The sequence below is a fragment of the Scyliorhinus torazame genome, chromosome 14 (assembly GCF_047496885.1).
Source record: "Scyliorhinus torazame isolate Kashiwa2021f chromosome 14, sScyTor2.1, whole genome shotgun sequence".
In the NCBI taxonomy this organism is placed as follows: domain Eukaryota; kingdom Metazoa; phylum Chordata; class Chondrichthyes; order Carcharhiniformes; family Scyliorhinidae; genus Scyliorhinus; species Scyliorhinus torazame.
The window spans coordinates 5,877,865-5,893,778 of record NC_092720.1 but is presented as its reverse complement, the minus strand read 5'-3'; the positions used below and the strand labels follow the sequence as shown (position 1 = coordinate 5,893,778).

Here is a 15,914-nt window from a genome sequence, read left to right as displayed (position 1 = left end):
TGATCTAAGCTGCGTACAGTTGCAGCCAGTGTTAGACCAGTGTACCTCACACGACATGATACCAGGAGACTACTAATTTAAGGTGGCTTACCCCAGTCCGTTCCATCACGACCAACAAATGTATCCCGGCACTATGGAGAAGATTCGGGCTCCTCACCAGCTCAGGACCTCTGGCAATCTCAGTGCCAACTGGCGGATATTCAAGCAAAAGTTTCTGCTGTACATCGAAGCCTCAGACCTCGAGGGTGCGTCTGATGCAAGAAAGATCGCGCTTCTCCTCTCGACAGATGGTGATCAAGCCATCGAACTCTTCAACTCGTTTAACTTCACCGAAGGCCAGGATAAGACAAAATTTCAGACCATCCTGGACAAGTTCGATAGTCACTGTGAAGTGGACACCAATGAAATCTTTGAGCGCTACATATTCAAACAACGTCTTCAAGGTAAAGATGAATCTTTCAATGCCTTCTTAACGAGCCGCCGCCTGCTAGCGCTGTCCTGCAACTTTGGTGATATTGCTGACTCCATGATCAGAGACCAAATCGTGTTTGGAGTTCTCTCTGATCCTCTGAGAGATCAGCTCTCAAAAATCAAGCATATGACCCTGCCAGTCGCGATTGAAACATGTACAGTGCATGAGCACGCAAAAAAGCAGTATTCCCAATACAAATCGGCTGAAAATGAGAAACTTGCCTCCCACGAGGCAGTGAGTGTGCAGGTCATCTCCCGGATGCAGCGCCTCAGCATTAAAAAATATATATATATACTTATTAAAGTTTTTTAACACAATTTCTCTCCCTTACAAACAATAACCCCCCCCCCCCGTAACAAAAAAACCCAAGAAATCGCGCAGAGCAAGATATATACATGGCAAAATGATATATTTACACAGCTTTGTACACTGGCCCTCACCCGTACGTGCCATTTTCCCCAACCCTTCATGTTATCTCTTGCTCATCCACCCTCCCAGGCAGTCCCCCCTTCCCCCCACTCCCAGGACACCCCTCCAACCCCCCCCCCCCCGCAAGGTTGCTGCTGCTGACCGACCTTCCTCTAACGCTCCGCGAGATAGTCTAGGAACGGTTGCCACCGCCTGTAGAACCCCTGCGCAGACCCTCTCAAGGTGAACTTAATCCTCTCCAACTTTATGAACCCAGCCATATCATTTATCCAGGCCTCCAGGCTGGGGGGCTTCGCCTCCTTCCACATTAGCAAGATCCTTCGCCGGGCTACTAGGGACGCAAAGGCCAGAATGCTGGCCTCTTTCGCCTCCTGCACTCCCGGTTCGTCCACTACTCCAAATATTGCTAGCCCCCAGCTTGGCTTGACCCGGACTTTCACCACCTGAGATATTGCTCCCGCCACTCCTCTCCAGAACCCCTCCAATGCCGGGCATGACCAAAACATATGGACATGGTTCGCCGGGCTCCCTGAGCACCTTCCACATCTGTCCTCTACCCCAAAGAACCTACTCAACCTCGCCCCCATCAAGTGCGCTCTGTGGACCACCTTAAATTGTATCAGGCTGAGCCTGGCACACGCGGAGGAGGAATTAACCCTACCTAGGGCATCAGCCCACAGACCTTCCTCGATCTCCTCCCCCAGCTCCTCCTCCCATTTACCCTTCAACTCTTCTACCAGCGCTTCCCCCTCTTCTTTCAACTCCTGGTGTATTTCCGACACCTTGCCCTCCCCGACCCATACACCCGAGATCACCCTATCTTGAACTTCTTGTGCCGGGAGCAACGGGAATTTCCTCACCTGTCGCCTCACAAAAGCCCTCACCTGCATATATCTAAAGGCATTTCCCGGGGGTAACTCGAACTTCTCCTCCAGTGCCCCTAGGCTCGCAAACGTCCCGTCGATGAACAGGTCCCCCATTCTTCCAATCCCTGCCCGATGCCAGCTCTGGAACCCCCCTGTCCATCTTCCCCGGGACAAACCGGTGGTTACCCCTGATCGGGGATCACACCAATGCTCCCATTGCACCCCGGTGCCGTCTCCACTGGCCCCAGATCCTTAGCGTTGCCGCCACCACCGGGCTCGTGGTATACTTTGTCGGCGAGAGCGGCAGCGGTGCAGTCACCAACGCCCCAGGCTCGTTCCTTTACAGGACGCCATCTCCATCCTCTTCCATGCCGCCCCCTCTCCCTCCATAACCCACTTGCGGATCATCGTCACATTTGCTGCCCAGTAGGAGCTCCCTAGATTTGGCAGCACCAACCCTCCTCGGTTCCTACTGTGTTCCAGGAACCCTCTCCTTACCCTCGGGGTCTTATTCGCCCACACAAACCCCATAATACTCCTGCCTACTCTCTTAAAAAAGGCCTTAGTGATCACGATGGGAAGGCACTGAAACACAAACAGAAACCTCGGAAGGACTACCATTTTGACCGACTGCACTCTACCCACCAGCGAGAGTGGTAACATGTCCCATCTTTTGAAATCCTCCTCCATTTGCTCCACCAACCTCGTCAGATTCAGTTTATGTAGGGTCCCCCAACTCCTGGCATACCGAAAGCTCCCCTCCGTCCTCCTCAGCGGTAGGTCCCCTATCCCTCTTTCTTGGTCCCCTGCCTGTAATACAAAGAGCTCACTCTTCCCTACATTGAGCTTATAGCCCGAAAACTCCCCAAACTCCCTTAGAGTCTGCATGACCTCCACCATCCCCTCCATTGGATCCGCCACGTACAGCAACAGGCCATCCGCATATAGCGACACCCGATGCTCTTCTCCCCCTCGGACCACCCCCCTCCATTTATTAGACTCCCTCAATGACATGGCCAATGCAAACAACAGGGGGGACAGGGGGCACCCCTGCCTCGTCCCTCGGTACAGTCGAAAGGACTCCGACGTCCGCCGGTTCATCACTACACTCGCCATCGGGGCTCAGTAAAGGAGCTTAACCCAATTGATAAACCCTAACCCGATCCCAAACCTATGCAGCACCTCCCAGAGGTACTCCCACTCTACTCGGTCAAAGGCCTTCTCCGCGTCCATAGCTGCCACTATCTCCGCCTCTCCCTCCTCCGATGGCATCATTATCACGTTTAAGAGCCGCCACACATTGGTGTTTAGTTGCCTGCCCTTTACAAATCCCGTCTGGTACTCGTGGATTACCCTCGGGACACAGTCCTCGATCCTCGTGGCCAGCACTTTTGCCAGCAACTTTGCATCCACATTGAGGAGCGAGATCGGCTTGTACGATCCACATTGCAGTGTCTCCTTGTCCCGCTTTAGGATCAAAGAAATTGTCGCTTCCGACATTGTCGGGGGCAGGGACCCCTCCTCTCTTGCCTCATTAAAGGCCCTCACCAGTAGCGGGGCAAACAGGTCTGCGTACTTCCTGTAGAACTCCACCGGGAATCCGTCCGGTCCCGGGGCCTTCCCCGCCTGCATGCTCCCCAAACCCTTGCTCAGCTCCTCCAACCCAATTGGTGCCCCCAAACCAGCCACCTCTTGCTCCTCCACCCTCAGGAATCTCAGCTGATCTAGGAATCGTCTCATCCCCTTTTCCCCCGCTGGGGGCTGGGATCTGTACAGCTCTTCATAAAAGGCCTTGAATACCTCGTTTATTTTTGTCGCACTCCGAACCGTGGCTCCCCTTCCATCTTTGACTCCCCCTATTTCCCTCGCTGCCATCCTCTTACGGAGCTGGTGTGCCAGCATCCGACTAGCCTTTTTCCCATACTCGTAGGTCGCCCCCTGCGCTTTCCTCCACTGTGCCTCCGCCTTCCCTGTGGTCAACAGGTCAAACTCCGTCTGGAGCCGTCGTCTTTCCCCAAGTAATCTTTCCTCCGGGGCCTCTGCGTATCTCCTGTCCACTCTCAAAATCTCCCCCACTAACCTCTCCCTTTCCATACCCTCTGTCTTCTCCCTATGAGCCCTAATGGAAATTAGCTCTCCCCTGATCACCGCCTTCAACGCCTCCCATACCACCCCCACCCGCACCTCCCCGTTGTCGTTGGCCTCCAAGTACCTTTCGATACACCCCCTCACCTTCCCACACACCACCTCGTCCGCCAGCAGTCCCACATCCAGCCGCGCGTTGGTCCCTCTCCTCTCCCAGCTCCAGTTCCACCCAGTGCGGGGCATGGTCCGAAACGGCTATAGCTGAATACTCTGTCCCCTCCACCCTCGGGATGAGCGCCCTACCCAGAACAAAGAAATCTATCCGGGAGTAGGCTTTGTGTACATGGGAGAAGAAAGAAAATTCCCTGGCCTGCGGCCTTGCAAACCGCCATGGGTCCACGCCCTCCATCTGATCCATAAACCCCCTAAGTACCTTGGCCGCCGCCGGCCTCTTTCCAGTCCTTGATTTGGAGCGGTCCAGTGCTGGATCCAACACTGTATTGAAGTCCCCTCCCATTATCAGGCCTCCTATCTCCAGGTCCGGAATGCGCCCCAACATGCGCTTCATGAATCCCGCATCATCCCAGTTCGGGGCGTATACGTTTACCAACACCACCCACGTCCCTTGCAGCCTACCGCTCACCATTACATATCGCCCTCCATTGTCTGCTACAATAGTCTTGGCCTCAAGTGACACCCACTTTCCCACCAATATTGCCACCCCTCGATTCTTCGCGTCCAGTCCCGAGTGGAATACCTGTCCTACCCATCCCTTTCTTAACCTGACCTGGTCCGCCACCTTCAGATGTGTCTCTTGGAGCATGGCCACGTCCGCCTTCAGTCCCTTTAAGTGCGCGAACACTTGAGCCCTCTTCACTGGCCCATTCAGGCCCCTCACATTCCACGTTATCAGCCGGATTGGAGGGGCTCTCACCCCACCCCCATGCCCCGCCGACTAGCCATCTCCTTTTCTGGGCCAGTCCTGTGTCCACGCCTCCCTCACCCTCCAGTCCCCCAGAGGGAGGACCCCCGTCCCGACCACCTCTTCTGTGTCCCATTCCCTTTCGGCCAGTGCAGCAGCAACCCTTTTCCCCCCCGCCCCTTCCCCCCCTCCCCTCCCCCCGCAAGACCCCTGGCTAGCTTTTTTGCTCCCCCCATGTCACTCCCGTAAGTCAGCTGACGCCTGCTGACCACGGCTTCCCCCGCCGTCCCATTGACTTCCCCGTGTGGGAGTCTCCCAATCCATATGCATTCCTTCGTTCCCCTTCCCACCTTTCTTCCCGCGCGTGGGAAAACACCCCGCGCTTTCCAAAGCCTGCCCCGCCCCCTCTGGCGCAGCTCCTGTCGCGGCCTTGTCTCTCTCCCCCAGCCCATGTAACATTTCCTGCGCGTGATTGACCCCCTATATACAACAACCATCACACATCAAACCTCAAACATCCCCCCTACCCTCACAAACCCTCAGTTAGAGTCCAACTTTTCGGCTTGTACAAAGGTCCACGCCTCTTCAGGCGTTTCAAAGTAATAGTGTTGGTCCTTGTATGTGACCCACAGTCGCGCTGGCTGCAGCATTCCGAATTTCACTCCTTTCCGGTGCAACGCCGCTTTGGCCCGGTTGAAACCCGCTCTCCGCTTTGCAACCTCCGTGCTCCAGTCCGGGTATATTCGGATCTCTGCATTGTCCCACTTACTGCTCCGCTCCTTCTTGGCCCATCTCAGGACCCACTCTCTGTCCATGAACCGGTGGAATCACCACCATCGCCCTTGGCGGCTCATTTGCCTGGGGCTTCTTCGCCAGCACCCGATGTGCCCCGTCCAACTCCAGCGGCCTCGAAGGGGCCTTCGTGCCCATCATCGCCTCGAGCATCGTGCTCGCGTATGCCCCGGCATCAGCCCCCTCCACTCCCTCAGGGAGACCCAGGATCCGCAGATTCTTTCTCCTCGACCTGTTCTCCAGGTCTTTGAGTCTTCCCGCCCACCTCTTGTGTAGCGCCTCGTTCTGCTCCACTCTCACCGCCAGGCCCACGAGCTCGTCCTCGTTCTGACTGACTCTTTTCTGTACCTCCTGGATCTTAGCTTCGTGGGCCTTCTGCGTGATCCCGAGTCCTTCAATTGCCGAAAGCATAGGCGCCAACATCTCTTTGCGCATCTCCTCGCGCTGCTCCTCGAAGCAGTGCTTGATGAACTCCTGCAGCTCCCCTTTGTACCTGGCCGCCGCCATTTTGTTTTCTTTCCCTTGCTTCTCCTGTTGCTCCAGTGCCGCTCCTTTGGCCGTTACACTTCTGGTCCGTTTCATAGAAGCTGGCAGTGTTTGCTTCACCAGTCTGCCCCAAAAAGTCTATGGAAACTCCTGAAAAAGGTCTGAGAGTCGGCTCCAGACGGGAGCTGCCGAATGCGCGACCTATTCCTCCATGACCGCCACCGGAAGCCTCGTCCCTGCTTCTTCAATGGCCCTGGTAGATCCTTTCACAGTTGTTCCCTCTGCTGCTAGAATTCACCTTTGATAGAGTCAAGTCAGATTGCAGCTTTAAGCTTGCCCTTCCCCCGCCTGCATGCTGGAAGAGGCTTTTGTCTAAACCTGCAGCCAAAGCCAAATCTTTTACTGTTTCTGCCGGGTCTGGTAGCCAAAAGACATAACATTCCTGGGGGACACTGTCGGGGGAATATTGCAGTCTTCTTCCCACACCGGGAAATGTCAAACAAATGCCGTGGGGGCCCTGTAAAAGAGCCCAAAAGTCCGTTCCAAGCGGCCGAATATGCGACCTAGCTCTGCATAGCCGCACCCGGAAGTCCGCAGTGCCTCAGCATTGAAGACTGCGGCCATTGCGTGCGCTTTTCCTGGAGCGCCACGCATCCGTGATGCGAACGGGATAACGAAGCGGCTGACACCCACGCTGCACAGGTGCAGACATCTGCCAACCACACTGCGCATGTGCGACGACGTACACCGCGTCATGGCGCCGACGTCATGACGTGCCCGGACTGTGGCAACGCCCACTTATAGGGACACTGCCCTGAAAGAGGCAGGCGATGTTTAAACTGCGGGAAGCCTGGACACTATGCAGCCTTGTGCAGGTCTGCACCACCAGTCAGAGGCCAGCGCTCCCAATTCCGACGACGGCGCGTCCAGAATGTGCAACGACGATTACAGGATTCTGATCCTGGCAGTACAATGGATCTAGAGGACGAGTGCCTGGAGTTCGCCTACCGAATGGGCATCATTACCACACGTGAACATGCCACACCTAACTCATCTCGCACTCAGTCCATCCTCGCTGTGGATTCGGAGGACGAATGGCGTGCGGTGATGCAGGTCAACCGCTGCTCCATCCAGTTCAAGTTGGACACAGGTGCTTCTGCCAACCTCCTCTCACAGGCAGACTTCAAACGCATCAAGAAGCCCCCAAGGTCCTTCCAGCAGCCTGCCAGCTCCTGGACTATAATGGTAATGCCATCACGGCACTGGGGTCCTGCCATCTACTCGTCTCCAACCGGAGCACCCGTGCATGGCTAAGGTTTGAAATTGTCAAGCCGGACAGGGCATCCCTACTGGGCGCGCATGACTGCAAAATGCTAAACCTGGTGCAGCGGGTTTATTCAACGACATCCTCCAACGTGGATCTTCACGCTGGATTTGACGACATCCTCGCTCAGTATCCAGATGTGTTTGAAGGTATGGGCACTTTGCCATATCTGTACAAGATCCTACTCTGACCTGATGCCAAGCCAGTGGTCCATGCACCATGCCGGGTCCCAGCTCCACTGAAGGGGCGCCTGAAGGAACAGCTCAAGGAGCTGCAGCAGCAGGGGATCATTTCCAGGGTAACCGAACCGACTGACTGGGTCAGCTCGATGGTGGTGGCTAAAAAACCCTCTGGAGACCTGCGCATCTGCATTGATCTGAAGGATCTTAACCAGAATACAATGCGTGAACACTACCCCATCCCGAAGCGGGAGGAACTCACCAGTGAGATGGCACATGCACGGTTTTTCATGAAGTTAGATCCGTCACATGGATTCTGGCAAATCCAGCTGGATGAGTCCAGCAGAAGGCTCTGCACCTTCAACACACCGTTTGGCAGGTACTGCTATAACCATATGCCGTTCGGGATCGTCTCGGCATCGGAGATATCTCATTGCATCATGGAGCAGATGATGAAGGGCATCGAAGGGGTTCATGTGTACGTGGACAACGTCATCATATGGTCCACGACCCCTGAGGAGCATGTTTCCCGTCTCCAGCAGGTATTCCGCCGTGTCCACGCCAATGGCCTGAAGCTGAACAGGGCCAAATGTTGCTTTGGCATGTCGACACTCAAGTTCCTCGGTGACCAGATCTCTCAGCAGGGCGTGCGCCCGGACACAGACAAGGTCAAGGCCATCGCAGCCATGAAGGTCCGGAAGACAAGAAAGTGGTATTGCTCTTCCTGGGCATGGTCAATTTTCTGGGCAAGTTCATCCCAAACACACACCACGGCCCTACGAAACCGAGTGAAGAAGTCCACTGCCTTCGAGTGGAAGGCGGCCCATCAGGCTGAGTGGTTGGAGCTGAAAGCCAAGCTCACCACTGCACCCGTATTGGCATTTTCCGACCCAGACAGGGAAACAAAATTCTCGACAGATGCGAGTCGGGATGGCATCGGTGCCGTGCTGCTGCTGACGAATGTGATATAAAATAGTTACTTTAGAGATATTAGTTAATGTAATGTAGAAATAAGCCACTTTGATTCTGGCAGGTAGAGATAAAGGGATTTGAGACCGCATGGAAAAAGCAGGAAGAGGTGTGTCTACGAGAGTGATGCTGCATTGATAGGGGCCAGAGAAAGGGATTGGAAGTGAGCCAAACAGAATAGATCAAACAAGTCAGGAGGGACATAGGATGACCTATGGGTGTCGAGTATGTGAAATGTGATACCATTTGAATTGATTTGCAGAGATCCCTTTGTCTCTTTGTTCATTCGCTTTCTGGGATGTAGGAGACTGGAGGTCTCTTATGTTTCTGTGAAATGAATCAAGCTTGCAAGCTGAATAAAATAACTTCTTTTTACGTGCAAATCCATCTCGACTTTTATTGAGGCCAGACTGACGGAGAAAGAATTTTGGGAATCAACATTTGGTGCCGAAAACCGGGATTTCTCAGGGCGACCCTGATCCAACTGCGAAATCAGAATTAGACTGATTATGAACAGGAGGATGGGGAACAAAGGGCCCTCAATGTAGAACTGGAAAACGACCGCGCATTGATTGTTCCCCTCTTCTTATCGTCTGATTAGTCTGGTCACTCGCGGTTGGCACAGAAAGACCGCCTCGACGAAATCACAGGTCAGTCTGGGGATTAGCAATTTAATTGATGGGATTTCATATTGTTGTTTCGGCTTGGGTTAGGGTTTTGGGTTGATGTGACATCTCAAATGATGATTCAATTCCAAGTATAAGGGTTCAGAGGCCGATGGGACTACAGTAATGAAGGTTCAGTCTATTATATGGGTTCAGAGGCTGATGGGACTTCAGTAATGAAGGTTCAGTCTATTATATGGGTTCAGGAGATGATGGGACTTCAGTACTGAAGGTTCAGTCCAGTATAACTGTTTTTAAATCTGAAGATGGTTCAACTCTATGTGTGCGTGTTTTAAATATATAGTTGATTAAGCTAAAATTGTCTCCTTGGACTGTATTGGCGAAAAACGCAGTTCCGAGGACTAGTTGAGATTGTGGGGAATGCTGCATATTGGTTGAAGCAGAAGTCTCTCAAAGGGTTAACAGCAGCAGGCAAAGTTAAAGACAGACAGTGCTTCTCACTCAGGCCTTGAGATAACAGCACTAGTTGCTAGTGTAATCGGATACCTTTCCTTTGAGCCAGTGAACACCAGCAAAGTTACGTTTTGAATTAATTAAAGGAAACCAGTGGGTTTCTCCACCTCTTTGATAAAAGTTATTATTTTCGAAAGCAATTGATTGAAATTGCCAGAATCTTAAGTTTTACTTACTTGAAATAAGGTTTATCTCATTTTATCTGGAGATTAATAGAAACTTAAAGAAGATCATGGACACCATTTTAAAAAGTGTCAATCTGGAGATGATAGTTGATTTTGCTAATACTTATGTGTATGTAAAAGAAAAAAACTTGTTAAAAGAAAAATTGTTAAGATAAAGAAATAATTAAGTTGTAAATGTTATACAAGTTTGTGTTAAGCAAATTGTAAATTTAGTTCTGAGTTGAGATCAGAGCTAAGCTTGCAAGTTGCAGTAATTCAATTTGAATTTTCAAACATTTTTAAGTTTTAAAAAAAAAGAGCAAATAGAGACAGGAAGGACCCGGGTCACACAAGAGACGAGCTACGTAGTTCAATGGTTGGCCTTGAATTGACAGAAGAAGAGAAATTCAATAATTTGGAAAAGTCAGTAAAAGTTCCGTCTGCACCGATAGCATGGTCTGCGCTCATTCCAGAACCACCAGAGTACAATAATATATACCCAGTCATTGCTCACCAGATTTCAAATATGCCAGAAACTCAAGCCCTTTTGGGTGATAGTGTGGGTCCTGATTTACCAACTTCACAACCGGAAGAGCAAAAGGAACTCTGTCCCACAAGCCCAGTTAGCTCGAGGACAAGATCTCGGACAGCGAGAGAGGGGCTTGACGCTCACCAGAAACAATTAAGCATATCACCTAAGCCTCCCCAAACTAAGGAGAAATCACAAGATACGGGAACAAGGGAAGCTGAAACAACTTCGTTTGAAGAGAAAGAACTCCCCCTAGTGACAGGGAGAGACGTTGAAGTCTTGGAACAACCAGGGGAAATAGCTAGAGTGCCCCCTGGTGACATTCGGAGACAGTTACCGATTAGGAAGATGCAAAACCCCGACCCAGGGACTGCGGGAGCGAACCCCACGATAGACGTTTACTTCCCATGGACACCCAGTGAGATGATGGCTATTATGGCTACAATCCCAGATAGAAAAAAATCTCCTGCTGCCTTTGTGGATTCCTTGAGAACTACCATCTCAATTTATCAAGCTGATTCAAGCGACCTCTGGGCCCTAGTCCAGCAGATTTTAACCCCAGCAGAGTACCACAATTATCTTAACCACCTGAATTATGCTAGTCATGCCGCACTCCAGCAGGCCTATGCGTTAGACGACGATAGAAGGACACAGATCTTGAATGCCTTGAATAGCACATTTCAAAGGCCCATAAATCTTTCTGTTATCTTAGACCTAAAACCTAGGAAGACTGAAGAGCCAGAGGAATTTCTGGAGCGTTTTAATGAAATCTACCGGGGGCAGTCAGGCGATTTGCTGTATCAAAATGGTCAGAATTCCCCTCAATACTGTGCTATGTTAATGCATTGCCTACCACCTTCTGTGGTTACTGCTGTGAAATGTAATAACATGAATTGGACAGAGAACGACCCTTCCCAGATGGCAAGGGCAGTCAGATTTTACTGGAAGGAGGGTGTAGGCCAAGAAGGAGGCTCAGTTACAAAGGTTAAGACTGAGTATGTAATGAAAAAGGATGATCTGCGACCCCAACAAGCGGCAGAAATGGTAGTTTACCAGCAGGAGCCCCAATATAGTGACTTTGGGTGGGTGGATCAGCGAAGAGGAGGATGAGACAACAATGCTATATTTCTATCACCCCCCAGTGGTGGACGTTAGACGTTGAACAGTCACTGCATCACGTTACCCTGGCCTATGACAGAACTGGACGAAACAGGGAGTTGGAGGACAAATACCGGCCATTACTTGAGACCGAATGGCCAGTCAAGGTTACAGCCACAGTCACGGGAAAAGAAGGTACAGCCGATTTTGTTACAATATCACCACATTTATGGCCACAGTCAGCTTCGGTAAGCCCTCATATTACACGTCAGGTCCATGACCAGTACCATGCCAGGGATATGGGGCGAATGGTCAGGAGGGCAGTGGATCATTCGGATCCAACAGACTACGCACTTCAAGTCATGCCGGACGGCACTACCATAAAATATTTTGAGGTCCCTGAAACGATTAACACTCAACTGCAGCATCACAGGGGACATGATGTGTTGGAATATGTCAATCCACATGTCTGGGCGGAATACCCATCACAAGTGGGAAAGACAAATGTTACACCTATTAAGGTGATGATTAAGGATCATGTAAAGCTACCTTCCATTCGACAATACCCCCTGAAATCTCAAGCTGCTCCATCAATAGATAAATTAATTCAAGAGCTGTTGAAACAGGGTATTTTGGTCCCTTGCCAATCAGAATGTAACACCCCCATACTTGCTGTGCCTAAACCAGCCAAACCAGACCAGTACCGATTAGTACAGGATTTACGTTCAATCAATGCCATCGCATAGCCATTACATGCTCTCACCCTCCAACAGGATATTACGGTGTATAGCTCCCACTCGGTCATCGCACTACTGAGGCAACTGCAGACTCAGCATCTTACCGCAGCTCGTCAGAATAGGTATGAGATATACCTTTTGAACAATCCACGTCTGACATTTAAATACTGTACCACTATCAATCCAGCCTGTTTTCTTAGTGGTCCCCCTGTCCATGAGGACGCGCCTGGTCACGACTGTTTAGCCTTGATTCAGGAAACTACCACAATAAGGGGCGATTTGAGTGACATTTCGTCAGAACAGCCTGACATGATTATGTGTGGTCAAATATCCCACCGGGGTTTAGTTAATGACCTACTGCAGGCCCTCCTTATGCCCGCGCAGATTTCCGTTATTAAATGCGCTGCCCACATGAATGGTACAACCCCAGTTGACGTTGGTAATGAACGAGCAGATCGTGCAGCGCGAACAGCCGCGCAAATTCAGCAAGTGATGGTGCCTAAGATGTTAAGTCAGACTAAACGATCTACTATAAATATGTCTGCTTCTGACAAGTCAATGCCAACCATCCAAGACGTCATAAGGTTACAGGAGGACGCTCCTGAGAGTGATAAACAAATGTGGAAACGGTTAGGTTGTACATATGATTCTGTTTCCTCTTTATGGACCACGCCTGCACATCAGACTTGTATGTCTGATGTACTGGCTTTATGGGTCATCGAATGTGTACACTTTGCAACTCATTGTGGGGCTCGAGGGACTAGTGATTTGTTGCTGGACACTTGGTGGCACCCAAAAATGCAGGGGTTGGCCCAAAGTATCAGTAATCGGTGTTTGATTTGTCAGCAATATAACACCGGAAAAGGTATCCCTTGTGGGAAGGGGCAAACCCCGTTGCCCAGTGGTCCCTTTGAGACGCTCCAAATGGATTACATTGAGTTGGAAAGGTGTCAATGTTATAAATATGTTTTGGTCATTGTGGATGTGTTCAGCAGATGGGTCGAGGCGTATCCGACTACCGATAATAAAGCTGCTACTGTGGTTAAAGTCTTGATGAGGGAAATCATTCCCCGGTACGGTATACCAGCTCAGTTAAGTTCTGATAATGGGCCTCATTTTATTGGACAAATTAACAAGGAGTTTTGCTCCCAGTTGGGCATATGCCAGCAGTTACACTGTGCTTACAGACCGCAGGCGGCCGGGTTGGTTGAGAGACACAATCAGACCCTCAAAACTAAATTGGCTAAATTAAGAGCAGACACGGGACTGACATGGCTTAAGTTGCTCCCCGTTGCCCTCTTCCAGCTGCGGGTTACACCTGCGGGACCGGCCCGGCTCTCTCCCGCCGAGATTCTTTATGGCAGGCCTCTTAGAACTCCCTGGAGCCTGCAGGTTCCCAGACTGGTTCAGTTTCATCAGATGACTGAAGAAATGACCACCTATGTTCTAGCCCTCACGCAAGTGCTCAAGGAACTCCATGGCCAGGTCCGCGCGGCTCACCAGCCATTGCCCCCAGTACCTAGCTCACTTTCAGTCCAGCCCGGTAGTTATGTCATGGTCAAAAATTGGACTAGGAAGGGGTCGGAGCCGCGATGGGACGGGCCCTTCCAAGTTCTCCTTAGCACCCCCACAGCAGTTAAAGTGGAGGGGCGAAGTGCTTGGGTCCACCTACATCACTGTAAATTGAGTCCATCTCCACTACTGTAAAAGGTCGGATACTAACCTGCCTCCCTTCTCCAGTGCTATTTTACAGGTGTGGAGCATGATGGAGTGGAACGCATCGTCTGTCTGATATTTGGCTTCACTTCGCTTGGCGTGTTATTGGCGATGGACATGGAAAAGGGGAATATTATGTATCTGTGTAGCCCCAACCAATCTACAAGGTTACATCACCTCTGCAAAGGTGATGTTCTTCGCTGCCCCCATATACGAGGACATGGTATCGACTCATGGAAGGTCATCAAAGTTAAGGAGAATGCAGGAGTCATGAAGCAGTTGCACCGGTCCCGGCGATGGGAAGGGAACATTATATGGACATTGCCTTGTTTTTGGAATACATGTAAATTCGATTTTGGATGTGTTAAGAGTGGTACAATAAAGGTAAAATCAGGCTGTCAGAAGAGCGTAGGAAGAGGCTATGAGAAAGTGAAAGGGACTAGAGAGAGGACGGGGCGTATGATAAGGGAAGTACAGCTAGAACGTAGGTTACCGGGAGATACACTTAAGTTAATTAAAGGCCAAACTGAGGAAAACCCGGGTAGTATGAATCTCTTCTACCAGATTTACCACCGCTTGTATGGCCAGGGACGGGTTGTCTGCTACCCAAACCCCGCAGCGGTGTCTCGGTTATTTTCTGTTTCACCGCTTTGGGGCACTCCCCAAACGGTGGTTCATTGTCAGCATTCCGAACCACTGCCCGATCAGGTCACTCTTCCTTACGATCCGGGTTCAGCACCACCGGCTATTTGCCTTCCCGTTCCTCGGGATAATTCCCATTCACAGTACGATAGGCTGCGACGGTGGAGGGCGTACATACCTAGCCACTTCACTCCCAATAGGGATTCCCGGTCGTACGAGAATTGCTTCAGCAGTGAAGGATACGGCTGTTTGCTGGTAGAGGTGGACACAAATATAACATGTCTGTTTCCCACCTGTACGGACAGGAGGTGCCATATCACCCAGGCGTCTGGCCAATGCGTTTGTTACAACATCACTTGCGTTCCATTGAACGCCGGCCTCCAGCTCCTTTGTGGCTGGGCGAATGTCTCTCATATCACTGTTGGGACTAGGGCTTTCCGCATTGCTGGGCGGCCCGAATGGCATTTCAAAGTTGGATAAACTGGGCTACTGGGGGGTCCTTACGCAACCGATATGCTGATTGTGATGCTAGCCTGCACACGGAACAAGGATACTACTTTTTATTTAATGGTACAGCGACCAACGTTTTGTCACCCCCATTTCCCCGCCGAATTGCTATAGAGACTCTAGTCCCTACCACAGTCCCCTGCCCTTCGGCGTGGAACCTGCATAATCAGTTAGCACGCCGGGCAGTCTCTGCTGAATTTTGCGAGAACTGGAAAAAACCTCAGGTTCTTGCACCCAACCGGGGCCACTCAGCCGGGGGGGGGGGGGGGGGGGGGGGGGGGGGGGGCATTCTGAGCGTATTGACACTGGGAGGTGTGGGGGGTTCCTTGGCTGTCAGTGATCGGAATTATTTTATTTGCGGCCTTACCATCTTGGGAAATGAAACCTTGGGAGCCCCCGGGGCAATAACCAAGGAGTTGTCTCAGCTACGGTTGTTTGCAATGCAGAACCGGTATGCTCTTGACTATCTTCTGGCCCGTGAGGGTGGGGTATGCGCCATAGTACAGGGCAAGTGTATCATGGGAGTTCAGGACTTGACCGCTAACATCACTAAATTTATGGATCGCATACGGGATCACTTGGGCGGGATGCAGGATCCTGGCTCTTGGGGTAACTGGGGATTTGGAGGATGGAAGGACTGGTTGATAAATATGGCCATGTATCTAGTGGTAGCTATCGGCTGCATCTTTGTGGGCCTGGCCATCCTTAAATGTGTGATGGGTAGAATGCGGGGTGCACTGGATCAGATCAACGCCCCTAAAAACTTAACTGTTAAAATCCATGAGGGTGAGGCAGATGAAGGGGGGCTAAGACAGGAATTGGAAATGCAGCAACGGATCTTTTTAGATGGGGAACCGT

The 15,914-nt window shown here is 51.2% G+C and overlaps 1 protein-coding gene across 1 annotated transcript in view; it reads left to right on the top strand.

Moving 5' to 3' along the window:
* LOC140389239 (uncharacterized) overlaps positions 1–15,308 on the top strand; it is a 66,721-nt gene extending 51,413 nt beyond the window's left edge. The window contains exon 2 of the mRNA XM_072473410.1: positions 13,932–15,308. Coding sequence (XP_072329511.1) covers positions 14,019–15,029 — 1,011 coding nt within the window. The 5' untranslated portion in view covers positions 13,932–14,018 and the 3' untranslated portion in view covers positions 15,030–15,308. The remainder of the gene's footprint in view (positions 1–13,931) is intronic.
* Positions 15,309–15,914: the final 606 nt, after the last annotated feature.